General features: G+C 45.4%; 1 protein-coding gene across 1 annotated transcript; it reads left to right on the forward strand.

The window, feature by feature from the left end:
- On the forward strand, positions 1-27,624 carry FAM98A (family with sequence similarity 98 member A). The gene is made up of 8 exons (XM_077283010.1): positions 1-158; positions 3,425-3,573; positions 8,302-8,436; positions 9,596-9,777; positions 13,432-13,512; positions 16,430-16,546; positions 18,450-18,617; positions 23,590-27,624. Exons 1-8 carry the CDS (start codon positions 106-108, stop codon positions 24,424-24,426), a joined length of 1,722 nt encoding a protein of 573 aa, XP_077139125.1. The 5' UTR covers positions 1-105; the 3' UTR covers positions 24,427-27,624.
- Positions 27,625-27,836: the final 212 nt, after the last annotated feature.

The following is a 27,836-nucleotide window of genomic DNA, read 5'->3' on the forward strand; positions in this document are numbered from 1 at the left end:
TGAGGCATGGTCGTGACGTCACCACAGGTCCTTTTCCCCAGTAGGCTCTGTCCTGCCACATCTCCCCGGCTGTCGTAGCTGTGCAGCGCTGGTTCTGCTGACGCCATGGACTGTGACACCATGGAGAATGACATCCTGGAGGCGCTGGAAGACCTGGGGTATGGCTGCCATATGTGCCGCACGTTTCCTCCTCCTCCGGTCAGCCGGTTATAGTCGCCCCATACACCAGCCTCAGTGGGACCTATTCCCGGTGCTCCGCGCACAGCTGCACGGTCCCTATTGTGCTCCCAGGCGCCGCACACTCTGCTGCATGTAACAGAGCCGCATTACAGGACAATTGCTTAGCTAGCACTTCCCTACAGTGCGGGGAGAATAGGCGCCTCTGCCCGGGGATTCCCTGTAGGAGCAGCGCATGTGTCAGCCATGTTCCGCTCCGGGAGATGATCAGCAGCCATATGTTCACTGGTAACACGAGCCCCTGCTACGTGTGCAGGCCCCACCCTCAGTGCTGTCAGCAGATGGGTCCCACATGGCGGAGGAGTGCAGCGTGCAGGGCCCCACTATGTGGCCCTGATTACGGAGGGCGGCGGACACAGCTTACATGTCCCAGTGCAGACCGTGACTCCCGGACCGGCCGTGAGGCTGCCGAGTCCTGCTCCGGAGACAACATGTGACCTGTGAAATGTGCACATTGGATTCAGCCAATGTGTTAGAAAGAATCGGTCAGGAGGAATCAGTGACCCCATCAGTCAGCTCCCTACTACCCCAGAATGTCCCCGGCCCCATCAGTCAGCTCCCTACTACCCCAGAATGTCCCCGGCCTCATCCGTCAGCTCCCTACTACCCCAGAATGTCCCCGGCCCCATCAGTCAGCTCCCTACTACCCCAGAATGTCCCCGGCCTCATCCGTCAGCTCCTTACTACCCCAGAATGTCCCCGGCCTCATCCGTCAGCTCCCTACTACCCCAGAATGTCCCCGACCCCATCCGTCAGCTCCCTACTACCCCAGTATGTCCCCGGCCTCATCCGTCAGCTCCCTACTACCCCAGTATGTCCCCGGCCTCATCCGTCAGCTCCCTACTACCCCAGAATGTCCCCGGCCTCATCCGTCAGCTCCCTACTACCCCAGAATGTCCCCGGCCCCATCAGTCAGCTCCCTACTACCCCAGAATGTCCCCGGCCTCATCCGTCAGCTCCCTACTACCCCAGAATGTCCCCGGCCCCATCAGTCAGCTCCCTACTACCCCAGAATGTCCCCGGCCCCATCCGTCAGCTCCCTACTACCCCAGTATGTCCCCGGCCTCATCCGTCAGCTCCCTACTACCCCAGTATGTCCCCGGCCTCATCCGTCAGCTCCCTACTACCCCAGAATGTCCCCGGCCTCATCCGTCAGCTCCCTACTACCCCAGAATGTCCCCGGCCCCATCAGTCAGCTCCCTACTACCCCAGAATGTCCCCAGCCTCATCCGTCAGCTCCCTACTGCCCTAGAATGTCCCCGGCCCCATCCGTCAGCTCCCTACTACCCCAGAATGTCCCCGGCCCCATCAGTCAGCTCCATACTACCCCAGAATGTCCCCAGCCTCATCCGTCAGCTCCCTACTACCCCAGTATGTCCCTGGCCTCATCCGTCCGCTCCCTACTACCCCAGAATGTCCCCGGCCTCATCCGTCAGCTCCCTACTACCCCAGAATGTCCCCAGCCTCATCCGTCAGCTCCCTACTGCCCTAGAATGTCCCCGGCCCCATCCGTCAGCTCCCTACTACCCCAGAATGTCCCCGGCCCCATCCGTCAGCTCCCTACTACCCCAGTATGTCCTCGGCCCCATCCGTCAGCTCCCTACTACCCCAGAATGTCCCCGGCCCCATCCGTCAGCTCCCTACTACCCCAGAATGTCCCCAGCCTCATCCGTCAGCTCCCTACTGCCCCAATATATATCCCGGCCCTATCAGTCAGCTCCCTACTACCCCAGTATGTCTCCAGCCTTATCAGTGAGCTCCCTACTACCCCAGTATGTCCCCGGCCCCATCAGTGAGCTCCCTACTACCATAGTGTGTCCCGGGCCCCATCCGTCAGCTCCCTTCTACCCCAGTATGTCCCCGGCCCCATCCGTCAGCTCCCTACTACCCCAGTATATCCCCGGCCCCATCCGTCAGCTCCCTACTACCCCAGTATGTCCCCGGCCCCATCCGTCAGCTCCCTACTACCCCAGTATGTCCCCGGCCCTGTCCGTCAGCTCCCTACTACTCCAGTTTGTCCCCGGCCTCATCAGTCAGCTCCCTACTACCCCAGTTTGTCCCCAGCCCTATCGGTCAGCTCCCTACTACCCCAGTATGTCCCCGGCCTCATCCGTCAGCCCCCTACTACCCCAGTATGTCCCCGGCCCCATCCGTCAGCTCCCTACTACTCCAGTTTGTCCCCGGCCCTATCGGTCAGCTCCCTACTACCCCAGTTTGTCCCCAGCCCTATCGGTCAGCTCCCTACTACCCCAGTTTGTCCCCGGCCCCATCCGTCAGCTCCCTACTACCCCATTATGTCCCCGGCCCCATCCGTCAGCTCCCTACTACCCCAGTATGTCCCCGGCCCCATCCGTCAGCTCCCTACTACGCAGTATGTCCCCGGCCCTGTCCGTCAGCCCCCTACTACTCCAACTCCAGTATGTCCCCGGCCCCATCCGTCAGCTCCCTACTACCCAGTATGTCCCCGGCCCTATAGGTCAGCTCCCTACTACCCCAGTATGTCCCCGGCCCATCAGTCAGCTCTCTTTGGGGAGCTGGGGTTGGGAGGAATAGCTGTCGACCACACAAGCATTCGATAGACAGCTGTTGAGGGTGGGCACAACTAGAGGTCGAGATAAGAGAATCAATTTGAAGAACTCTGTCTATCAGCCAGGTCAGTAATCTCCAGGTGGGAGGCCTGCAAATCTTTTTACCTCCCGCCATTCGCAACTCTTTTTTTAAGAAGCCAGTGCTGCCTCGGCGATTCATAAAGATCTCTCATTTTTAGTCACTGCCATAGGCTGGTTTCATACATCTGACTTTGAGTCCTAGTACAGACCACAATGTCTGGACCGGCTGATGGTCTCCATCTTAGCATATTTGTATATATGAGGCCATTGAATTCGAGTCAGGAGATCTTCAGCCAGAATTGACAACATGACCCGTACTTGGTCTGTGAAAGTTAATGTGTGAAACCGGCCTACAGCTGTGACCTCCGCAGGTGCCCACACACCCTCAATAGCAGTCAGACATATAGAACTAACCTTAGATAGTCTATCAGAGCTGAAAGCAAAACCCGCATATTTCTATTAATACACTAACTACATGGTAAGTGATGTAATCATGCATTGTGTGCTGATCTGTGTTATCAGTATGAGTGTAATGTTGCTGCCCACTACATTAATAACCCTATAACTATCCCCCACAGGTACAAAGGATCCTTAATGGATGAGGGGGCCTTGGTCCAAGCAGCCGCTCAAGGAGCCCTGTCCCCAGAATATACCAAACTCTGCGCCTGGCTGGTAACGGAGCTGAGGCTGTTCTGCAAATTGGAAGAAAATGTAGAAGCCACTAATAGTAAGCAGATAATATAAGGGACATGAATATATGTGCGGGTGAGATGATAGACCACCACTGATGTCCAGAATGAATGCTGTCTATGGACAAGTGCAAACGCCTTTTGGCTGAAATTTTTACTGGAAATCCGACACCTCATTCCAAGCAAATGGCAAAATAAGCCCTCCAATCTATATATTTATTTAAATGAAATGTGTGCGCCATTCTGCTCCCATTCTCAGTGATGTCACCCCTCTGCAGACTCTCCGGGTCATGCCGCACTCTGCGTGACCCGGACGTGGCTTTCACAATATGTCTATGGAGCGTCACAATGGGGCACCATAGGCTGTCATTGTAAATGAGATTTCCGGCTCACGCATAGAGTGAGCTGGCAAGGCTGAACTGCGGTGACGTCGATGAGAAGAGGAAAAGAACAGCGCTGGACACCGGAGAGAGCAGCAGTAGGTGAGTATATTAACACACTCACACCATATTCCATGCATGTATACACGGATTAATTTAAAACATTTAGAAGAGAGGGCGGGACTTCCGACGTCATTCTGATTGACAGCCAGCTCCTCCAGTTAGGCAGCATGGATCTGGCTGTCAATCAGAATGACATCGAAAGTCCCACCTTGTCGACAGAGCTGAGTGGAAAAGAAGCCTCCGCTCTGTAGACTTGATGTCAGCAGAGGCTTCTGAATGCCCGGCAGGAGCGTCTGTGGCCGCTGTGTGCTGGGGAGGAATGGCCCCGGACACAACAGGCAGGTAAGTTGCAATTACCTGCCTGTTAGTGCTCAGGTACATATTTTGTTTTTTATAAAGTCCCGAATATCCCCTATAATATGTAGCGCTTTGCTTGGAGTGTTGTATCCTTTTATTTTACTGTTCATTTTCGGTAGGCGATCTTTTATCACCAGGTTTGTGCGACGTGTGACGTTTCAACCTTCATAAAGGTCTTTCTCAAAGGACGCTGAAAAGACAAATTAAATACATATCAATATACATATCATAATGTGGTATATGCAGTTTTAGAACTGCAATGAAACAAAAAAAAAGAAAATTAACATACAGACATTGGTATGATTAATAAGTTCAAGTCGCTGTTAACAAACAAGATTATTCTGTGAACATATAAAACTAGAGAAATAGCATTGATCAAGGGTAAAGACAAAGAAGGAAAGGGGGATCAAAATAACAACAGGAGCTTGCTTTAAGAAGAGTTTAAATGAAGTAGGAAATAGGGTAACCATATAGGACTGACCAATTAATGATTTCAGAATGGCCAGAGTGCCGTTATGCAATTTTGGGGCTGGTGGTATGCTGGAAAAATAATGGCCCATATTTAATGTACTGTTCCTTTAAGAGAAACAGGGATCTAGACATAGTGATCGAAAAAACATTATGCTAAGTACTAACCTTTGGTGTCCAGTCTTCAGTTAAGCGCAATCCAGCACTGTATGGGGCGCTGTGCCAGGGCGCGTGTTGCAGCGCTATAGTGGTAATGTATGGACATTGGTGGCAGTGGATGCGTATAAATGGGCGCCGAGCGGTGTAATTCCGGTGTGTCTGACCCGGAAGCAACCGCCGTAAAGCTCAAGGGAAGCCTGGTTAGTTGCGTAGCCACGCGCATGCACACTGGAGTCACAATGAGTTATCAAAGTGAGGCTTGGAACTCATGAAGTGGTGAGTCTGCACAGTGTGACTAATTGACACATTGCAGTGTGAAGGGAGGAAAGTAGCATTGTATGGCTGTAATAGGAGACAGAGGTAAATGATCCTATGACAAAGTGCATGTGGAATGCAGATGGATGTGTTTGTGAAAAATAAAAGTAAATGAGTGAAATGAAAATGAAAAAAATAATAATGAAAAATCATGCCATATTCAATAAGGTATTCTATAATTTGATGGATAAAAATTGATAAAAAAGGAAATAAGAATAATGAAATGAGAAATAAAATGATAATAAAAATGAAATATGATGAAACAAATAGAATGGAAAATGAGAATAAATAAAATTAGAAATAATGCTAATAATAATAATGATAAAAACTAAAATAAAAACAAACAAAACTAAATAAAACAAAAAAGCAAATAAATAAATAAAGTTCTGGAGTACTTACCCCTGGTTGTGTTATGTTTTAGCTCGTCTGTTGGAAAAATGGAGAAAAAGGCTAAAGAGAAGGCAAGCTCACTGTTGAGTAGAAGGTAGAATACTGTGAAAAGAAGACATAGTATTAAATACAAAGTTTACAGTCCACGATGACCCAATACATGATGAGCAATTATTTATAATCACATAAGATCAGTAAATGATATAGTCCAACTCTCTGTTGAGACCCTTCGGGGCTAAAGTTTGTAGAGTATGGATCCAATATGATTCTCTCTCTTTTAACAACTTGATATGGTTACCACCCCTTCTCAGTCGGCCACCTGTTCCAAAACCTGAAATCTAAGTTGTGATACTGTGTGTCCCATAGTTAGAAAATGCTCTGGAAGTGGAAGCCATGTTTTCTTACATCGAATGGTTGATTTGTGGCTTGCTATCCTATCCTTTACATGCTGTATCGTCTCGCCGATGTACAACAAGCCACAAGGGCATTTGATTGCATAGACAACAAAATTGCAATCGCATGTGAAGAAGCCTTTAATAGGATAGCGTTTGCCTGTGTGTGGGTGAGTGATATCACTTGATTTTATAACATTTGAACAGGCGGCACAGCTTAAACAAGGAAATGTGCCAGTCCGCCTGGGCCCAATAAATGTTTTTCTTTTTGAGAATCCCCAATAACTGCCCTTACTAAGTGGTCCTTAAGATTACGTGGTCTGCAGGTACACATTAGTGCTGGACTCTTGAAAGCCTCAATTTGTGGATAGGTTTTGTTGAGGAGAGGCCAATGTCTCCTTATAATGTTGTAAACTTTTGGCATGACGGGATGATAGGTATGTACAAATAGAATACGTTCTTATTGATCGTGATGGTGGTGATGGATGGGTTCTATTAAGTGACCTTCCCCTTTCTTTTGATAGGATTTTAGGGGGGTAATCACTATTCAGCAACTTCTGTGTCGTTTCGTCCAAACAAGTAGAGAGAATATTATTGTCAGAGACAATCCTGGAGATATGTTTGAATTGTGATCGTGGTAAACTTTTTGGTTGATGGATGACAGCATTTGGAGTGCTGTAAGAATAGATTATTGTTATAAAGGAAGATTTGTGGATTATTGTTGACGTGGTATTTCCTGAAGGAGGAGTCATATAGACTCTGAAACGCGTTAAATAAACCACCATAATTCCTGCACTACGTCTGACTTCGAATTGGTTAGCTTCGCTGACATAATCCACAATTCTTCCTTTTATAACATTCCTGTTATGGTCGCGTGTCGACCCGTGGATCTGCAGCAGCTGGCATATACACGCTTTCATTACACTACAATCAGGTGAGCAGCTTTTTGCTTATACGACACTTGTAAATAATGAGATAAGACCCTATCTGCGCTTTTTTTTTTTCCTGCAAGTTTTTATTTCAAAGAATAGATTATTGGTATAGACGAATTCGTGTTCGAAGGAATCCATGCACCAATTTGCATAAGCAGGGGCTACACTAGAGCCCATCGCTGTACCCCGTATTTGAAAATAAAATTGATCCCCGAATAGGAAATAATTGTCTTTAAGAACCATAGATAATAGTTCCATGCAAAGGTCTATGGAATTTTTGGAAAGTTCCAATGTCCTCACAAGGAGGTTATGTACCGCAAGAAGGCCTAAATCGAGCTGAATCGACGTATAGAGACTATTTATGTCTAGGGTGACAAGAAGACTGTCCGTAGAGATGTCAGACATTTGTCGAATCATCTGAAGGAAGTGCCCAGTATCAAGGACGAATGAACGGGTTTTTTTGATCATAGGTGTTAAGACCGGACACCAATGGTTAGTACTTAGCATAATCTTTTTTCGATCACTATGTCTAGAGCCCTGTTTCTCTTAAAGGAACAGTACATTAAATATGGGCCATTATTTTTCCAGCATACCACCAGCACCAAAACTGCAAAACAGCACTCTGGCCATGCTGAATCATTAATAGGTCAGTCCTATATGGTTACCCTATTTCCTACTTCATTTAAACTCTTTTTGAAGCAAGCTCCTGTTGTTATTTTGATCCCCCTTTCCTTCTTTGTCTTTACCCTTGATCAATGCTATTTTTCTAGTTTTTATGTTCACCGAATAATCTTGTTTGTTGACAGCGACTTGAACTTATTAATCATTATATCGATGTCTGTGTTAATTTTCTTTTTTTCTTGTTTCATTGCAATTCTAAAACTGCACATACCACATTATGATATGTATATTGATATGTATTTAATTTGTCTTTTCAGCGTCCTTTGAGAAAGACCTTTATGAAGGTTGAAATGTCACACGTTTTTTGATTCTTTAGCTTCACTTGAAAACTGTGTGTGTATGTGTGTATGTATATATATATATATATATATATATATATATATATATATATATATATATATATATATATAATTTTTTTTGTGGTGCAAATTTTGTCAAATTTAAATATTTTAAGCAAACTAGTCGAGAGTACAGCTGTTTGACCATTTTCTATATTGCGGATCCTTCTGATTCAGCTTGCACCTCGTCCGTAAAGCTGTGTGCGCATCCTTATTTTTTCTCACTATACATAAATGCATAAAGTACGTTGTTTTCTCCCATTTTTTTATATTTCCGTGCTTTCCTTCCAGGCCCCGCTGAAGCTGAAGGGTTCCAGTTAGAAATGAGTGGTCTGCTGACGGAGATGAACTGTCCGTATACATCCTTGACATCAGGAGATGTCACTAAACGCCTTCTTGATAAGAAAAACTGCCTACTCCTACTAAGTAAGTGATCTCATTACAATTTTAGCTACATTTTAAGGGGCTTAATGGGCCAAGAGAGGTGACAACAAAATTTATATTCTCCACCCGGTCCTGCGCCACTTTTGTGTCTTTCCAATTGTCTCCTGGCAAAACATTCAGCTGATTGGCTGTGAAGTCTGGAATGTTGATGCCAGGCGCCAGTGGGAAATGCAGCACTAGACATGGAAGAGCGGCGCCGGTTCAGAAGGTGAGTGGATATAATTTTTTTTTTTCTTTGCGTATCACTGACGGGTCATTCAGGAGTGGATGACCATTGTCTGGTCTGTCCTCCATAATCGATTCTGAGAATGAGGGCGTCACACTTTGTCCCCTACATGTTTTTTCCTCTGTACAATGTCATCTTTGAGCAGTTCCCTGCACTGTGGGTCACAGTGGGGGCGCTCTAGAGCTGCGGCTGTTTGATTCTCAGGATCAGTGGACGTTCAAGAGATTGAACTCCCAGCAATCATTACTTGCTAATATATGGAATACTCTTTAATGGACTTGCCGTAGTGAAATGCCACCTTTCATATGACTGTGTCTATGGCCATCAGTTGCTCTGAACCTCCTCAACCACTCCTGTTAGCATAAAACGTGATCGCCCTCCAGACTGGACAGAAGAGTTATTACTTTATTGTTCTTTCAGTTAGGCATCATTGTACACCCAATACCCCAGCATTGCACGGCATGTGCAGCTTTCCAAAGATTCTCCTCTGGTTTCTTTCCTGCACACACCATAAAATCTGATATCATACTTTGTGACTATCTGGGTAAATATGCTACGAGACTGACTTTTCAGACAATTCCTTGCAAAATGTTTAATGATGGTAATCTATGGCCATAAGACCAGAGCCCTGTGAACCTCCCTCTACCTGCCAGGATCCCATCTCCTCTTATGATTATTAGGCCTGCCTCAAAATCATGCGCACAAGGCATCGCAATAATTACCTCGCTCCACCCCTACTAATCAGGAAAGACAGGGGGAGGTTCGCCGGGCTTTGGTCTAGCGGCCACACACTAGTGGCACAGTCACTGGACCAGGGTCATGCACATCTTTTTGACGATCTCTAAAAGTATTGTTATCAGAAGTACCTTGTATGGATAAATGGTAACCTGTCGCTGTGACTCTGCCCCTCCACAGCATATCTGCTATCCGAACTTGAAGCTGCAAGAATGTTGTGTGTAAATATACCTGCAAAAAAAGAGCAAGATGGCGGCAGCGAGGTGTTCACGGAGCTGAAGACTGTGTGCATGACTCTGGGAATGTCCAAACCTCCAGCCAATATAACCATGTTCCAGTTTTTCAGCGGAATTGAAAAAAAAGTAAGTTTTTTTTTAACTCTGAAAGGTGATGCTGTTTTAGCAAATTCTGCAGACATCTATGCTTTGGGGTACATCGAAGGTATCTCATTCGCCCATCTCAACCCTTCTGTACACCGATGAGGAGCTCTTCCTGAAACTGCTGTCTGTACATGGGTTGCTGGCATGGGTCATCTTGGAAAGCTTAATAAAGGGTCCGACATTGATTTATTCGGGTAGCTTCCTTAAAGGAGTTGTCCAACTGTGACATTTTCAGGCATGGATGGTTTTAAAATTCTAAACCTCCCCTCTAACAGATAACCACGGATTCCCCAGAGATCTCAACATTTGCTGGTGTTGTCTGCCTTCTCAGGGCATGCTGACACATTTGGTGGGTTTTGTCAGAGGGAGTCATTAAGGTGATTTGGAGGTTCCCGGGGTTTGGCAATACCTTAAAAATAAACCTTAGTTGGTTCATGCTGTTCATGTTCCCTATGTCTGGACATAACTGTAAAAAAAAAAAAAAAATCACTCCTGCGACATTTGCTGCAAGTTGCCAAAACAATCATTCCACGTCATTGGAAATCTCCAAATACACCATCGTTGGCAGAATAGTTTGCAGAAATTGCTGTGACCCAGCACTTGGACATGCTGACAATTCAAACAGAAGGAAAAGATGAGAAATGCCAATAAATTGTTCCACTGCGATGCGTTCCTATCCTCCCCTTTTATAGGTCCAGATCAATCTGAAATGATTCCATTTTAAGCCGTCTGCACCTCAGCTTTTTAATAGTGCAATGTTTTCCAGTCTGCCCCCTGTTCCCCACCTCTTTTCTGTTTCCCTTTCATTCCTCTCTGTTCTTCTCTTAGGCTACTTTCACACTAGCGTCGTGCACTGCACGTCGCTATGCGTCCTTTTGTAGAAAAAACGCATCCTGCAAAAGTGCTTGCAGGATGCGTTTTTTCTCCATAGACTTGCATTAGCAACGCAGTGCGACGCATTGCCACACGTCGCAACCGTCGTGCTGCGTTGGACCGTCGCCACCAAAAAACGTTGCATGTAACGTTTTTTGGTGCGTCGAGACCGTCTTTTCCGACCGTGCATGCGCGGCCGGAACTCCGCCCCCGCCTCCCCGCACCTCACAATGGGGCAGCGGATGCGTTGAAAAGCAGCATCCGCTGCCCCCGTTGTGTGGCCCATTCACTGCTAGCGTCGGTACGTCGTAACGACGCAATTCGTCGTGCGTCGTACGACGCTAGTGTGAAAGTAGCCTTATTCTCTCTTTTTAGTTGGTTTTCCCCAGCCTTTCCTCCTCAGGTTTGAGGCAATTCTTGGACACTTCTTGTTGAATTATTTAATTACTCAGCATAGGCTGTTTTAATTAATATCGTCATCATTACATTGTTGGAGACTTTCGGTCTCCACGGTTTGCAAATACTTTGTTGTATCACCGGCGACCCTGCACGTTTCTCCTCTCCATCGGCAGGGACGCTGACTCCTTCACCGCCACGGCCCCAGTCCTGCACTTCCTCCCCCTTCGACTGCTGCCCAGGGTCTGCCCACTGCTCGCAAATACCTGGTCACTGTGCTTAGGGTGCGCACATGCTTCCTCCTTAAAGGGACAGTGCCCGCCGTCCTAATGTGTTCCCAGCCAATGGCTGGGAGGCACCTTTTATTTAAGGCAGCTCCACCTGATGGGAGATGCCCGAGCAACGTGTAATGTCGGTATTCTGCACGCTTGCTATTTCTGAGGTCCCCAGTACATGCCAGTCAGCTTCCATGTCCTGTACCTGTCTGCCCGTACTTGCCCTGTGTGTCTGTATATGAAGTGTGCCCGCCTGCATCTGACTGCCTGTATATTGGGCGTGCCTGCCTGCACCTGCCTGGCTGTATATCGAGTGTGCCCGCCTGCACCTGCCTGGCTATATATTGGACGTGCCCGCCTCCACCTGCCTGCCTGTATATCGGGCATGTCTACCAGCACCTACCTGCCTGTATATCGGGCATGCCCGCTTGCACCTGCCTGGCTGTATATCGGGCGTGCCCGCTTGCACCTGCCTGGCTGTATATTGGGCGTGCCCGCCTCCACCTGCCTGCCTGTATATCGGGCGTGCCAGCCTGCACCTGCCTGCCTGTATATCGGGCGTGCCAGCCTGTACCTGCCTGTCTGTATATCGAGCGTGCCCGCCTGCACCTGCCTGGCTATATATTGGGCGTGCCTGCCTCCACCTGCCTGCCTGTATATCGGGCGTGCCAGCCTGCACCTGCCTGCCTGTATATCGGTCGTGCCAGCCTGTACCTGCCTGTCTGTATATCGAGCGTGCCCGCCTGCACCTGCCTGGCTATATATTGGGCGTGTCTGCCTGCACCTGCCTGCCTGTATATCGGGCGTGCCAGCCTGCACCTGCCTGCCTGTATATCGGGCGTGCCAGCCTGTACCTGCCTGTCTGTATATCGAGCGTGCCCGCCTCCTCCTGCCTGCTTGTATATCGGGCGTGTCTACCAGCACCTGCCTGCCTGTATATTGGGTGTGTCTACCAGCACCTGCTGTGCCAGTCTGTATACCAGCCATACCTGCCTGCACCTGCTGTGCCAATCTGTATAGCAACTGTACCTGTCTACACCTTCCGTGTCTCCCAGTATTCCTGCTGTGCCTGCCTGTACTTGTAAAGTGCATCTAGTCTTGGCCTTTCCACCTACTGCCCCTTTGGGGGTCAGCGGCCGTGCGTACGAGGTTTGTCCTGGAGGAACACCTGGCTTCCATCTGGAGCCAAGCCTTACCCCACCATCAGGGACTAACGAAAAGTCAGGTGTTTCCTAGTCTCGCCCCTCCAGGCTCACCTCGGATCACGGCACAGTGGTTCCGCCATTCCCATTACAGTTGGTATTTGTATACATTTTTATATTTGTTCATAAAACCAATAAATGTGAAAAAAAAATTCTAAACAGTCATTTTCACCTTGTGGACCAAGTACATGCCGCTCCATAGGTTTATGCCTGCTACAGAAGCGGTGTCCACTCCATTTGGAAGGCTCAGGACTGCTGGAGCTGGTGGTTGTCTGCAGAGGTCAAGTAACTATAAGAGTGCTTCTTCTGAGAACGACATGTTCTTCTGACCTCTGCAGCAGACACCACTTCCTGAGCCGACACAGACGCTCGGCGTGGCCTGTGCTGGAACTGTGGGGGCACTGGAAGGTTAGTAAGCTTCTATTTAATTGTAAAACCATCCATGCCTAAAAAAATGTATTTCACTGTCAAATGATTCAAGGATAGTGGATAGCCGCACAATTATTGGACCAGTACAGCGCCCTGTGCCAGCACCCTGCTGATGCCCTGCCTTCTGTATTGCAGGCTAGCACACGCATAGGCATTTAGAATGCATTGTTGATTACTCGAACAGCCGCCCCGTACATTAATATTATCTTTCTGGCAGGTTCTTGCCCATCTTTAATTGCTTAGCAGTGACAGGAGCCAAGTACAAGAGTGTGTATCTATAGTCGCTGCCTGACGACAGTTGGCACATTCCGATGACCAAGACGTTTCATGTACCTCAGACAGGAAACCTGGATAAAGTGTTATTACATAATTTCAACATAATGTAACCAAAATCACCCAATAACCACAATATAAAGTTTTATTGATTTCTCCATGTTTTATCTTGTACATTGTTTTCCTAGTTAAAAGAAACTTTAGCAAAAGTGCCGCCCAGTCATCTAGGAAAGCCCCTCCTAAGCAAGACGCTGGGGCCATCTCACTGGGTGAGTAGTAAATGGTTTATGCCCTTAATGAGAGATCAGCCACACAAAGCAATGTTCACGTTGTACTCCGTATTAAAGGGTTGTGTGATTTGCAAATCTCTATGGATATCCAGGCAAATTATAGATGATTCTTCAGGTGCATTAAAGGGAATCTGTTGGCAGGTTTTTGCTACATGATGTAGGTAAAGAGAAGCTGAATCCAATGATTTATCACACAGATTACTAGGTTCAGACTTTCTCAGGTTTTTTAGATTTAGAATGAAGCAGAGCTGAGAAAGCTAGCCCCGCCCACACCAGGCTCTTTGTGTACAAAGTCCATAGACAGTAAGCTGCTTATCACAGCAAAGGCACTATCAGACTAGTCCGGCAATGTTAATCTCTTAGGCTTCTTTCACACTTCCGTCTTCCAAATCTGCACAGGATCCGTCAAGACATTGAAATGACGGATCCTGTGCAGATTGTGGAAAACGTGTGCACTGGGCCCGTCTTTCTGACGGACCCGTCAAGCCTATTTGCACCTGTTGTGTATGCGTCAACACAAACCAGGTTAAAAAATAGCATTCCTAGTAATACTGTACAGTGCGAAATCTCGCGAGAAGTCGCGGTCTCGCAAGACTGCGACTTCTCGCGAGATTTCGCAATGTATTACTAGGAAGTAACGCTAGCTGCCGGGAACATCGGTGACACTGTGCGGGAACGCCGGTAGGTGAGAATATTGCGATTTTAATTATTTTTAACATTATATCTTGTTACTATTGAGCATCAATAGTAAAAAGAGAAAGCGAGCGAGAGAGAATTTCCCTGACGGGAAATTCTTCCACGCATGCTCTCTTTGAAAAGGTGGGACCCGTCGCTGGATTCCTGCTTTTCACAGGCGGCGACGCATCCTGCGCCCATAGACTTCCATTGTAGCCAGTGACGGGCAGCGCAGGATGCATCGCTGACCGATTTTCCGACATGCAGAAAAAACGTTCCTCTGAACGTTTTCTCTGCCCGACGGACCTTTTTTTATGCAGGATCCAGTGAAAGACGGATGAAACGGATGGTCATCCGTCACTAATACAAGTCTATGGAAAAATGCAGGATCCTGCATTCTCAAAAAACGACGGATTGTGACGGAAGCTGAAAAACGGAAGTGTGAAAGAGGCCTTAGTGATAAATCCTTCAGTTATTAAAGTGCGTGCTGTAGTTTGCTAAGTGACACATCCCTGAATTCTGCATTTCAGCCTCTATCTCCTGCTGTCTTCACATTACATAGGAAACACCTGCTGACAGATTTATTTTATAAAGGAACAGATGATTGGCCTCGGGGAGACCAAAACATCCAACACCGCGGAGACACCATCACGTGTTTCTCAACGCAGTGATCCAGAACACTGCCCCCATCCCTTATGGGAAATATGCAAATGCATGTAGGATAGCTGTGGAGACACCATCACGTGTTTCTCAACGCAAGCAGTGAATAGCCAGACCTTTCCCCGGGAAGGAACAACCACGGGAAGGGCAGCATCCAATAAAGGAAACCATCCAATACAGGAAAACCACCTATGCCAAGCATGGTATCCATCCACAGACAGCTGTTTCGGGGTGTTTGCCCCTCATCAGTGTGGAGTAGGAATCTGGCTATTAGGAGATTTATTTTATGTGCCCCAATAAAGACTGGAACGGACAAAGAATGGTTCAGCCAACAGTTTTCTCTTCTGATAACTCCATGCACAGGAGCGCTAAATCTGCCAAGCGTTTCGGTGTTCTCTATGAGAGACAGACACACTCCTTGGATTATCTTCCCAAAATTAGAAGGATCGACAGTCCTGAATTAGACATGTTGGTTCCTTATTTCCTCCAACATCTTCTGTCAGAAGAGAATCAGGAGGCCCCCACACACACATTAGATCAGCTTCCACCAAGCCAATTGGCCGACCACTCTTCTATGACCACAGCACGATCATAAATAAAATTGTTCTGTGTGCATGGACTATCTCGGCAGCACATTGCCTTGTTCACACAGGTGCTGATGTTGATGTGCTGCTGAGAGTGATCATTTTAAATAAAACTTAAAATCTTACAATTCTTCACACACACCCTATAGGAAAGCCAAATATCTCAACCCTCAAAGCAAGTTAAAGCTGCTGTTGGTCCACATATCTATGTAAGTGTGCTTTCACATTACATTCTGTGTCCCTGTCATGGCAAATGTCCGAAATCCCCCTCAAAACAAGGTACAGCGCATGCACCATCGGGGCCAATGGACTTTAATGATGATGGCAGAGCGAACATGCGCTCTGCCACGCACTTTTTTCGAGAGTGAATGCCTAACAGAGGTGGACACTCAGACACAGTCTGCTACGTCTGAGTGTCTGCCTCCTATTGGCGTACACTTCCCAAAATGAAAATGGTGCACGTCAGAGCGCTCGTTCGCTCTGCTGGCACCATGCAGTCTATGGCCCCACTTGCGCATATGTCCGGACCATGTTTTGCCGGGGGATCTCGAAAGTATGCCCCGACAGGGACACAGAACACAATATGAAAGCACCCTAATATTTTCAGAGATTGTTTTCACTTTTATGCTGTATGATTTGCCATCGAATCTTTAGAGCAGGTAGATTCTCTTCATCAGCATGTTGCCAGCACTGTAGGTGTTGGCACTTTCTTTACTTCACTTTTTAACATCTAATGGAGAGCAGAAACAGAGTGAAAGATACTGCACTTCAACTCTTTATGGACATTTAATTTCTCAGAAGATGCCACTTAGAGCTGTTAGTAGAACCAATAGGATGACTATGGGAATGTTAAATAGTAGGTGAATCCTTTGTAATGTTTTTCACAACCCTATATACATTCAGAAAATAGTCTTATCCAAACTGGTAGGGATATAGACAGTTTAGCCTTTTCATCTATATTTGTCTTTTTTTTCCAGGAGAAAATAGAAGCAATTAATCAAGCCATAACCAACGAATACGAAGTCCGGAGGAAAATGTTGGTGAAACGTCTGGATGTGACTGTTCAGTCATTTGGCTGGTCAGATAGGGCAAAGGTAAAAGTGTCACAAAGTGAAATCGAGCATTTCATATGCAACCCATGGCAAAAATTATGTAATCACCGGCCTTGGAGGATGTTCATTCAGTTGTTTAATTTTGTAGAAAAAAAGCAGATCACAGACATGGCACAAAACTAAAGTCATTTCAAATAGAATATACAGATACTAGATGGTGGCCCGATTCTAACGCATCGGGTATTCTAGAATATGTATGCGTAGTGTATAGCACAGCCCACGTAGTATATTTCACAGCCACTCAGTACATTACGCAGCCCACGCAGTACATTGCGCAGCCCACGCAGTACATTGCGCAGGTCACGCAGTACATTGCGCAGGTCACGCAGTACATTGCGCAGCCCGCGCAGTACATTGCGCAGCCCGCGCAGTACATTGCGCAGCCCACGCAGTACATTGCGCAGCCCACGCGGTACATTGCGCAGCCCACGCGGTACATTGCGCAGCCCACGCGGTACATTGCGCAGCCCACGCGGTATATTGCCCAGCCCACGTGGTATATTGCCCAGCCACGTAGTATATAGCCCAGCCCATGTAGTATATAGCACAGCCCATGTAGTATATTGCCCAGCCACGTAGTATATTGCCCAGCTCATGTAGTATATTGCCCAGCCCACGTAGTATATAGCAATGTGGGCATCATATCCCTGTTAAAAAAAAAGAAATAAAAAAAAAAAAGTTATATACTCACCTTCCGGAGCCCCCGGATCCAAGCGAAGCATTTACCGACGCTACTTGTGCGCTCCGGTCTCAAGAGTGCATTGCGGTGTCGCGAGATGACGACGTAGCGGTCTCGCGAGAACGCTACGTCATCATCTCGCGAGATCGCAGCATGGACCGGTTACCAAAGCGTCGCGAGCGGGAAAGGCCTGTTGTCGATCCGGGTGCCGACGGACGGTGAGTATACAATTTTTTTTATTATTATTATTATTTTTAACATTAGATTGTTTTACTATTCATGCTGCATAGGCAGCATGAATAGTAAAAAGTTGGTCACACAGGGTTAATAGCAGCGGTAACGGAGTGCATTACACCGCGGCATAACGCAGTCCGTTACCGCTGCCATTAACCCTGTGTGAGGGCAGACTGGAGGGGAGTACGGAGCGGGCACTAACTGCGGGGAGGAAGGAGTGGCCATTTTTCCACCGGACTGTGCCGATTGGTCGAGGCAAAACAGCCACGACCAATCAGCGACGTGGATTCCATGACCGACAGAGGCCGCGACCAATGAATATCCGTGACAGACAGAAGGACAGACAGAAAGACAGACAGACGGAAGTGACCCTTAGACAATTATATAGTAGATTGATTGGGTTTCTACTTCCCTAATTTTTTAGCCTTATTTTAGAATGCATTTTGGTAAATATTCCCCCAAAAGTCAATTAGATTTCCATTATTTATGTATAAGGGAATATTATAATCTATGCAAAGTGTCCCGAATACAATTAGCTGGAATTTTTTATTATATTGTTTTTCCCACCATGTGTTTGTTATGGCTGATCAAGTATCTGCCATTGATCTACAAGTGCACCAACTTTCCTATTAAGAATACAGACTGTCCCCCCTTATTCGTACCAAAGTCTGAATGATTTCAGGGCATAACTAGTTAATACGCCATTGATTAAAGTCGTTAATGGGAATCTTTTATAATGTGCCACCAGTGAAGACATTTAGCTCAGATTTTTGTGAATGTTCTTTGCTAATAACTGCACATAAAACTCATCTCTACCACTAGAGAGCGTCAGTGCCTGGAAAATGATCTGTCTGCACACAAGCCCTTCATGGCCGTGTTTGTATGATCAAATCTTTGAACATGTTGAAATGCTAGGACTCTCTCCAGGAGTCGTTCCTTTCCATAACGTCTGATTTACTTCTCTTGTCACAGAGTCAGTCTGAAAAACTGGCAAAGGTTTACCAGCCTAAGCGGGCAGCCTTGTCAGGTAAAAGCTCCATCTCTGTTGCACACTTGTTGGCGGCTCGGCACGATCTTTCAAAAATCTTGAGAACTAGTAGCGGTTCGATCCGGGAGAAGACCGCCTGTGCCATTAATAAGGTGGGTGACATGGGAGTGGTTGGAGTTGAGACACAGTTGTGTAAAAATAAATATATATGTGTGTGTGTGTGTATTTATACAGTGGTGAGAATAAGTGTTTGATACACTGCCGATTTTGTGAGTTTTCTCACCAACACAGAATAGAGAGGTCTGTACTTTTTATCGTAGGTACACTACCGTGCAAAAGTTCAGGGTCACTTAGAAATGTCCCTATTTTTGAAAGAAAAAAAGCAGTTTTTTTCCAGTGAAGCTAACATTAAATGATTCAGAAATCCACTCTATACATTGTTAATGTGGTAAATGACTATTCTAGCTGCAAACGTCTGGTTTGTAATGCAATATCTTCATAGGTGTATAGAGGCCCATTTCCAACAACCCTCACTCCAGTGTTTTTATGGTACTTTGTGTTTACTAACTTTGTTAGAAGGCTGATGGATGGTTAGAATACCCTTAAAAACCCTTGTGCAAGTATGTTAGCACAGCTGAAAACAGTTTGGCTGATTAGAGAACCTATAAACCTGACCTTCCTTTGAGCTACTTGAGAATCTGGAGCATTACTTTTGTTGGTTCCATTAAACTCTCAAAATGGCCAGAGAAAAAGAACTTTCATGTGAAACTCGAGTCTATTCTTGTTCTTAAAAATGAAGGCTATTCCATGCGAGAAATTGCCAAGAAATTGAAGATTTCCTACAACGGTGTGTACGACTCCCTTCAGAGGAGAGCACAAACAGGCTCTAACCAGAGTAGAAAGAGAAGCGGGAGGCCCCGCTGCACAACTGAGCAACAAGACAAGTATATTAGAGTCTGTAGTTTGAGAAATCGATGCCTCACAGGTCCTCAACTGGCAGCTTCATTGAATAGTACACGCAGAACGCCAGTGTCAACGTCTACAGTGAAGAGGCGACTCCAGGATGGCCTTCAGGGCAGAGTGGCAAAGAAAAAGCCATATCTGAGACTGGCTAATAAAAGGAAAAGATTAATTTGGACAAAAGAACACAAACATTGGACAGAGGAAGATTGAAAAAAAGTGTTATGGCAGACGAATTCAAGTTTGAGATGTTTGGATCACACAGAAGAACATTTGTGAGACGCAGAACAACTGAAAAGATGCTGGAAGAGTGTCTGATGCCATCTGTCAAGCATGTTGGAGGTAATGTGATGGTCTGGGGTTGCTTTGGTGCTGGTAAAGTAGGAGATTTGTACAAGGAAAACAGGATTATGAATAAGGAAGGCTATCACTCCATTTTGCAACGCCATGCCATATCCTGTGACCCAAAGCGCAAATCCGAATCATGCAAGAACTATTTAGGGAAGAAGCAGGCAGCTGGTATTCTATCTGTAATGGAGTGGCGAACGCAGTCACCAGATCTCAACCCCATTGAGCTGTTGTGGGAGCAGCTTGACCGTATGGTACACAAAAAGTGCCCATCAAGCCAAACCAACTTGAGAAGGGCTTCTGGAAACATAGGGTGCAATTTCTCCAGATTACCTCAGCAAATTAACTGATGGAATGCCAAAGGTCTGCAATGCTGTAATTGCTGCAAAGGGAGCATTCTTTTACGAAAGCAAAGTTTGAAGGAGAAAATTATTTAAAAAAAAAAAAATCTTTTTTTCGAACCTTGTTAATGTCTGGATTAGATTTTAAATTCATTTGGCAACTCATATGATTAATAAAAGTATGAGCTTTCATGGAAAACACAAAATTGTCTGGGTGACCCTAAACTTTTGAACGGTAGTGTACAATTCAACTGTGAGAGACAGAATCGAAAAATATTCCAGAAAGTCATTGTATGATTTTTACATAATTAATTTGCATTTTATTGTATGAAATAAGTATTTGATACATCAGAAAAACAGAACTTTAATATTTGGTGCAGAAACCTTTGTTTGCAATTATAGAGGTCAGATGTTTCCTGTAGTTCTAGACCAAGTTTGCACACATTGAAGCAGGCATTTTGGCTCACTTTTCCAGATCTTTCAGGTTTCGGTGCGGTCACTGGACAACATTGAGTTTCAATTGGGTTCAGGTCTGGAGACTGGCTAGGCCACTCTAGGACCTTGAAATGCTTCTTACAGAGACACTCCTTAGTTGCCCTGTCTGTGTTTTGGGTCATTGTCATGCTGGAAGACCCAGCCACGACCCATTTTCAATGCTTGTACTGATGGAAAACGGTTGTTGGCCATAATCTCACGATACATGACCCTATCCATCCTCCCTTTTATACGGTAAAGTCGTCCTGTCCCCTTTGCAGAAAAGCACCCCTAAAGTATGATGTTTCTCCCACCATGCTTCACGCTTGGGACGGTGTTTTTGGGGTTGTACTCATTCGTCTTCCTCAAAACACAGCGAGTGGAGTTGATGCCAAAAAGTTCTAGTTTGGTCTCATCTAACCACATGACCTTCTCCCATACCTCTGGAATCATCCAGATGGTCATTGGTGAACTTTAAATGGGTCTGGATGTGCTGGCATGAGCAGGGGCACCCTGCGTGCCCTGCAGAATTTTAATCCACAATGGCGTAGTGTGTTACTAATGGTAATGTTTGAGAATGTGGTTTCATCTCTCTTCAGGTCATTGACCAAGTTCTGTGTAGTTCTGGGCTGATTCCTGACCTTTCTCAGAATCATCTTTACACCACGAGGCAAGATCTTGCATGCAGCCCCAGACCAAGAAAGATTGACAGTCATCTTGTGTTTCTTCCATTTTCTAATAATTGTGCCAACAGTTGTTACCTTCTCACCAATATGCTTGCCTATTGTCCTGTAGTCCATCCCAGCCTTGTGCAGGGCTACAATTTTGTACCTGGCAGCTCTTTGGTCTTGGCCATGGTGGAGAGGTTGTGGTGTGATGGAGTGTGTGGACAGATGTCTTTTATACAGGTAACAAGTTCCATCAGGTGCAGTTAATACAGGTAATGAGTGCAGAGTAGGAGGATTCTTAAAGAAAAACTAACATGTCTGTGAGAGCCAGAATTCTTGCTGGTTCGTAGGTGATCAAATACTCATTTCATGCAATAAAATCCAATTTAATTATGTAAAAATCATACAATGTGATTTTCTGTTTTTTATTTTTAGATTCTGGCTCTCACAGTTGAATTGTACTTATAATAAAAATTACAGACCTTTCCATTGTTTATATGTGGGAAAACTTGTAAAATGGGCAGTGAATCAAATACTTATTCACCCCACTATGTGTATATGTATAATATACATATTAAAGAAGATAATTATTTTTTTTTCTTATTTATAATATACTGTATATAGATGGCCGTTGCAGGGGAGGATGAGGGGCATCTCCATTTCTTATTTTCCTAATTTTATTTTCTGACATAGCATTTTTATAGGGCTTCCTGTTCACGGTCTATAACACTGCCAGAGAGCCACATTCAGTGCTCAGCCGTCACGTAGCTCCATTCAGTTGGAGCTTTCCAAAGCATCTTCCTCAAGACTGGGTGGGATCCCTGGCAATCAGCAAGTTAGGTTGGAATAACCAATTAATTCCAAAATTGCACGTCGGATAATATGCAAGTAGTGAGATGTTCCCATGTAAATTATTGTGAATAATGGTTCAGCTTTATATTGAAGATTTTTTCCCTGTTACCTGTTGGGCTCTGTCATGGGGGAACCTGTCATGTCCTCAAATGCTATTAACCTTCAGATGTATGGATAATCTACAGGTTAGTAGTATTACAATAATGTTTGGCTTCATTACTGAAAGCAGGGCTACTGGGAGGAAATGAAAGCCGCCGGCTTTCAGTCATAGAGCCGTGCATGGAGCAGCGTCCGTTACCGTTTAGTGAGTGGTGCCTGTAAGGGTGCCCGGGCGCTGTGAGTGATAGCTCCTGTGAAGCCCCATATGTGCAGAGCGAGCTGTCACCGTGTCGGGGCGTTCTTACAGCCACTGCTAACTACGCTATGAGTGGTGACTGTAGCCGCTCCCTGCACGCCTTTATGACTGAAAGTCGTCAACTCCCAGGAGGAATAACATTTTCTCCTGGTAGTCCAACTTTTAGTATTGCAGATTGACAACATCGGACCACTGTTAACCTTCAAATTAACCCTATATCTGCAGATTAATAGCGTTTGGTGACATGACCGGTTTTCTTTAACACTCATCCTTTCTAAAACTGAATGTTTCTACTACTCATGTAAGGCCACCTTACAGTGGGCTCCAGCCATCCTGATGGCTGGCCGCTAAAGTGTAAATTGAATTTTCTTTTAAGTAATGAAATTCTCAGCAGAAAACTTCAGTTTTAATTAGCATCTTTTACCGAAGTCTTCTTACCACTGTGATTTGGTTTCCGGTAATCTAATTGAATGGATCATCTAGAATATATTTGGCTGATGAATGTATACATACTGAGATGTCTTAACATTCATTTTAATAATTAAAGGGATTGTCCGTATCAAAATGAAAAGTCTGCAGCCACTCCATGTGACTGCGGACTGCTGAATTGTGATGGTGTGAAATGCGCAGACTGTCAAGATTTTCCTGAATGCCCTGAGCTGGAGAACGGTCACATGATTCTGCATGCGATTTGGATACTTCCGGTCACGTGTCACCTGGTCTCATGTAACGTCTCGCAGTTCACTGCTTTTGAAAGAAGCCAGATGAGCCTAGTCGACACTTGACCGCAAGTGAGCAAATTGCACTGTCACGATTCGGCAGTCTTCAGTTACACTGAAATGTGAAATACATGTCTGTTTTTACATATTAATCTTATTTTCTTGACTCTCTTTGAAAAACTAAAAGAAAGGTATTTACTAAGGCCAACATTTTGTACCCTGGTCTTAGTCCAAAGTATGCTGGAGCTTGTAATTTTCTGCCAGATTTCTCCTGCCAGTTGCCCAATAATTGTCCCCCTCATAGTCTGCTAGTTACAATTCATGTATTTTTACGTTCATGCAGGATTCATTAATATTATTTTTATAAATCTCCATAACCCATATAAGTAATGTGTCCTTATTTTCAGATATTAATGGGTAGAGTTCCTGATAGAGGTGGCCGACCCAATGAAATAGAGGCTCCTCCTCCAGAAATGCCTCCCTGGCAGAAGAGACAAGATGGACCCCCGCAAGGTGGAAGAGGTGGTGGACGAGGTGGTTATGAACAGTCTTACAGTGGTCGAGGAGGCTATGAACATGGCAGCGGTCGAGGAGGCTATGAACATGGCAGCAGTCGGGGAGGCTATGAACATGGCAGCAGTCGGGGAGGCTATGAACATGGCGGTGGTCGCGGAGGCTATGAACACGGTGGAGGACGAGGCAGCTATGAACAAAGTGGTAGTCGAGGCGGAGGACGAGGCGGATATGATCAAGGTGGTAACAGAGGTGGTAGGGGAAGCAAAGTTCAAGGAAACTGGACAGATGGTGGTGGCAGTAATACTGGTGGACACTATCAAGATAGTGGCTATAGAGATTCTGGATTTCAAACTGGGGGCTACCAAGGTGGTGGTGGCTATCAAGGAAACAGTGGTGGTTACCAAAATTCAGGTGGTTACCAAGGAGGAGGAGGAGGATATGGTGGCTACCAAGGCTCATCCTACTCTGGAGGTGGATTTCAGGGTGGAGGCTACCAACAAGACAACAGATATCAAGACAGTGGCCATCAGAATGACCGAGGAGGTGGCCGTGGAGGTGGCAGAGGAGGGCGGGGTGGCCGTGGTGGAAGAGGCGGACATGGTGGTGGTTGGGGTGGTCGTGGAGCACAGAGCTATAACCAAGGGGGTCAATTTGAGCAGCACTTTCAGCATGGAGGTTATCAATATAACCAGTCTGGTTTTGGACAAGGAAGGCACTACACCAGTTGAGATTATTTCAGCTGTGATTATAGTAGAGCTCAGGTAATAAGAGTGACACGCGGATCAGAAAAGTTGTTTTTTTTTTTCTATTTTTTTTTTTATCAGCTTATTCCATCTGACACATAACCTATTTCATCTGTGGCGTCAAATAATAAAATCTTATTCCTGAAAACTTTTTTTTTTCTTCTACGCCTTCCATACAACACGGCATCTGGTGTGAATTTGTCAGACTTCTCTCACTACGGAGTACACTGCACCAAGTGCGGTAATATTCCCCATGACCATGCCTTTCTAACTAGATACTGCCCATTTTACATCATGAAACTAAGCCACAGCCCAGGCCTTGTTCAGTGCTGACTAACTGAGCATTTTGTGCAGGGCTTCATATCTTCCTGGAGTCCTTTTTGCCTTTTCTGTATTGCCAATTTCTATGACTCCTGTAAATTTCTACTTCACTGCCATCTTTGTGTAATACCTTGGGCGACACAAGACTTTAAATGGGTGTTACTGGAAAGGTTTGTCTATAAGGCCCTATTATAACATATTTATCCTGCCCGTATATTAGACCGGCCTCACATGTCCAACATGCACGGACAGTGATGTACAGACTGTCCGCAAGTCTTCTGTCCCCCAACTCGACTGCTTCATATATGCCTATTGGGCTTAGAGAGCTTTGGGTTAAGAGGCCCATGGAGAGTCCATACATCAGTCTGTACTCTGATTGTGAAGCCGGCCTAACAAGGATGACCATTCATTTAAAGGGTGATTGTCAAACTACACTTCCTCATAACAGATGCTGCAGAACACGTAAGCAACCAAACACAACTACTGGGGGGCCAGACAGCTGGACACCTGATAATTAGCTAAGCCTAACGTGGACTGTATTAATGTGGTTCTATTAATGACCACATAAACATTAAAATAAAAATAAAGTTGTCAAACTCACAGATATCAGCGGGCTCAGCCAACAGCCTAATGTGGATGGGGGCCTCTCATCTCTCCTCTGACACCTGATGTTGGGGGAGAGAAGGATCCGTCAAGTTTGATTTCCCATAGCCGACCCTTGGTTTCTGGGAAGTAAGAGGAGTTTGACAGTGGCACTCTCATAGGGAACACATGAATTCTCAGCCGAGCCAAGCGATCCTGTGTATGAGGGTTTGCAAAGGAAGGGGGGGTGTTAGTTTATTTTTTGTATGAACAGCTATATGTTCTGTATGGGGGTCTTTAAGGGACTAATTTGTGCAGAAAATGAAAAATCTGCCGCGAATGAGGAAGATTTTGCTGTGGATTCCATTGTGGAAATGCTTTGGATTCATTGAAATGCATTGCAAAAAGTGAAAATTGACCTATTGGGATATCGGATCAGCAATGACGATCATTATATGCTATGATTCTCTGCATTGTGTAGATGACATTTCTCTAAATTTTGCCAGTATTTGTAAGCCAAACACCAGGAGTTGGTGAAAAATACAGAAGTGGTGTTGTGTTTTTATTCTACTTTCCTCTGTTCCTCTCCTGATTTTGGCTTGCAAATACTGATGTCAAATACCGAACATGTGCACGTGGCCTAACATGCAGTGGATTATTGGTCCAGAAATCTGCTGCAGGACCGACCCATGAGAACATATAATTCAGTGTAGATATATGTGCAGCAGAAATGTCTTTTCTGTGTAACTTGAAATGTGTTTTTTGATCCTTCATATTGACTTTATCCTGACAAAGATATTTGTTTCTTCTGACTATACTCAACTTTAACATTGTGACTTAAACATCATCACATTTTCTGCAAAGTTCCATCATGTTTTAAGACCCTAAAAAAATACATTTCTAGTGTACATACAGATTGCATCCCCCTATTCCCGATCGTGACTATGGCGATCACCCCATGTGACCCGCGGCTATCGGCATGCATGCCACATGGGGTGATCACCATAGTGATGTCACTGCTGCTTGCACCATGCGAAGAGCATGTATTTCCACTGTAAAAATCAAATGGTCAAAAAAATAGCAAATGTTTGACATTACAAAATATATATACATATATATAGTCAAACAGTTAAGTTACACTTGACCATGGACTCAGACCTGAATCTAGCAATACAATGGCAGTTGTGCTGCTGCAGCTAGCAAAGGGCTGCTCTGAACCGATGTATTCTGTACAGAGTATTGAGAATTTAAAAGGTTCTTTCCTATGGTACAATTTATCCTATTCCCTAATCATAGGATAGAGGATAACTTGCTGATAACTTAAGGGTCTGACCCCTGGGACCTCCAGTTATCCTGAGATCGGGGTCCTTGGACCGTGAGAATGGAGTTCTGCAACCCTGTCTTAAATGGATCAGAGGAGCACATGCTCAAGCTGCACTTCATTCAAGACAGGGATCAGGGCCTCATTTCCCTGGGTCCCAGAGTCCCGATCTCGGGATCCCTGAGAATGTACAGCCCAGTCTTGAATGGAGTAAAGGTGGACATTGTCAACATCTGCTAAATTTAATGCAATGTGACAGGTAGATATAACCAAGCGTTGTACTTGGCTTTCTCCGGGTGTCTCGTAGACAATGAGTGGAGTGGAGGTCAAGCATGCACACTTCCACTTCAATCAAGATGGGGCTCTACAGAGCCTCCTCGACCCCAGCGATCAGCACATTATCCCCTATCCTATGAATGAGGAGGATAACTTCTGATTTTTTTAAAGATATTAAGCGTTTAATATCTCCTACTGCTTTTACATTGAGTCCAGGTTTCTTTTCTGATGGGTTAAACTCCATTACATGAGCTCTACTACAGGCAGCAAGGTCAACCAGAACAGCCCTAAAATACATTCTGTGTTTAGCCATAGGGGACTATGCGGTTTAAGCATGGTATATAAGTGCAGTTATCAAATATAAGCCCACCTAGTTCTCCTGAGTGTTTGGATTTTTTTTTTTGAGGGTGGTGCAGGGTAGCTCTTCATTTTATTTATTTTTTCCTTAAACAAATGCACTACGACTTGGGCATAAAGTTTATGCCCAGGCATTTTCTCTATGAATGCTGCAGGAAACCAAGCCTGTGTGGGTTTGTAATGTTTATTAAGCCTTGACCAAGAGCCACATAATGCTTTTTGCTGGATTTTCTTTATACCTAAGGCATTGTGATGCTGTGAAAGAAGCCTATTCAAAGAATGCTGGTTGTATGAAAGGTGAGCAATAAAGTTACTGAATGGTTGCAGTTTTTTGTTTTGTGTTTTTTTAACTTATCTATTTGGCGATAGATTGTAAAGCACCTCTCCAGAGTTTTGGATTTTTTCAGTGCTGGAGTGCTGCTTTAAGTGTAAGTCCCCTGCCCCCGTTCTTATACTCAACTTCCAGCGATTTCAGCTTTTTACCAATGCCACTCCAGTTCCACTTCTCCATCTTGTGCCCTTAACGTCTAACTGTCCA

This window comes from Ranitomeya variabilis, chromosome 2, assembly GCF_051348905.1.
Source record: "Ranitomeya variabilis isolate aRanVar5 chromosome 2, aRanVar5.hap1, whole genome shotgun sequence".
NCBI classification, from domain to species: domain Eukaryota; kingdom Metazoa; phylum Chordata; class Amphibia; order Anura; family Dendrobatidae; genus Ranitomeya; species Ranitomeya variabilis.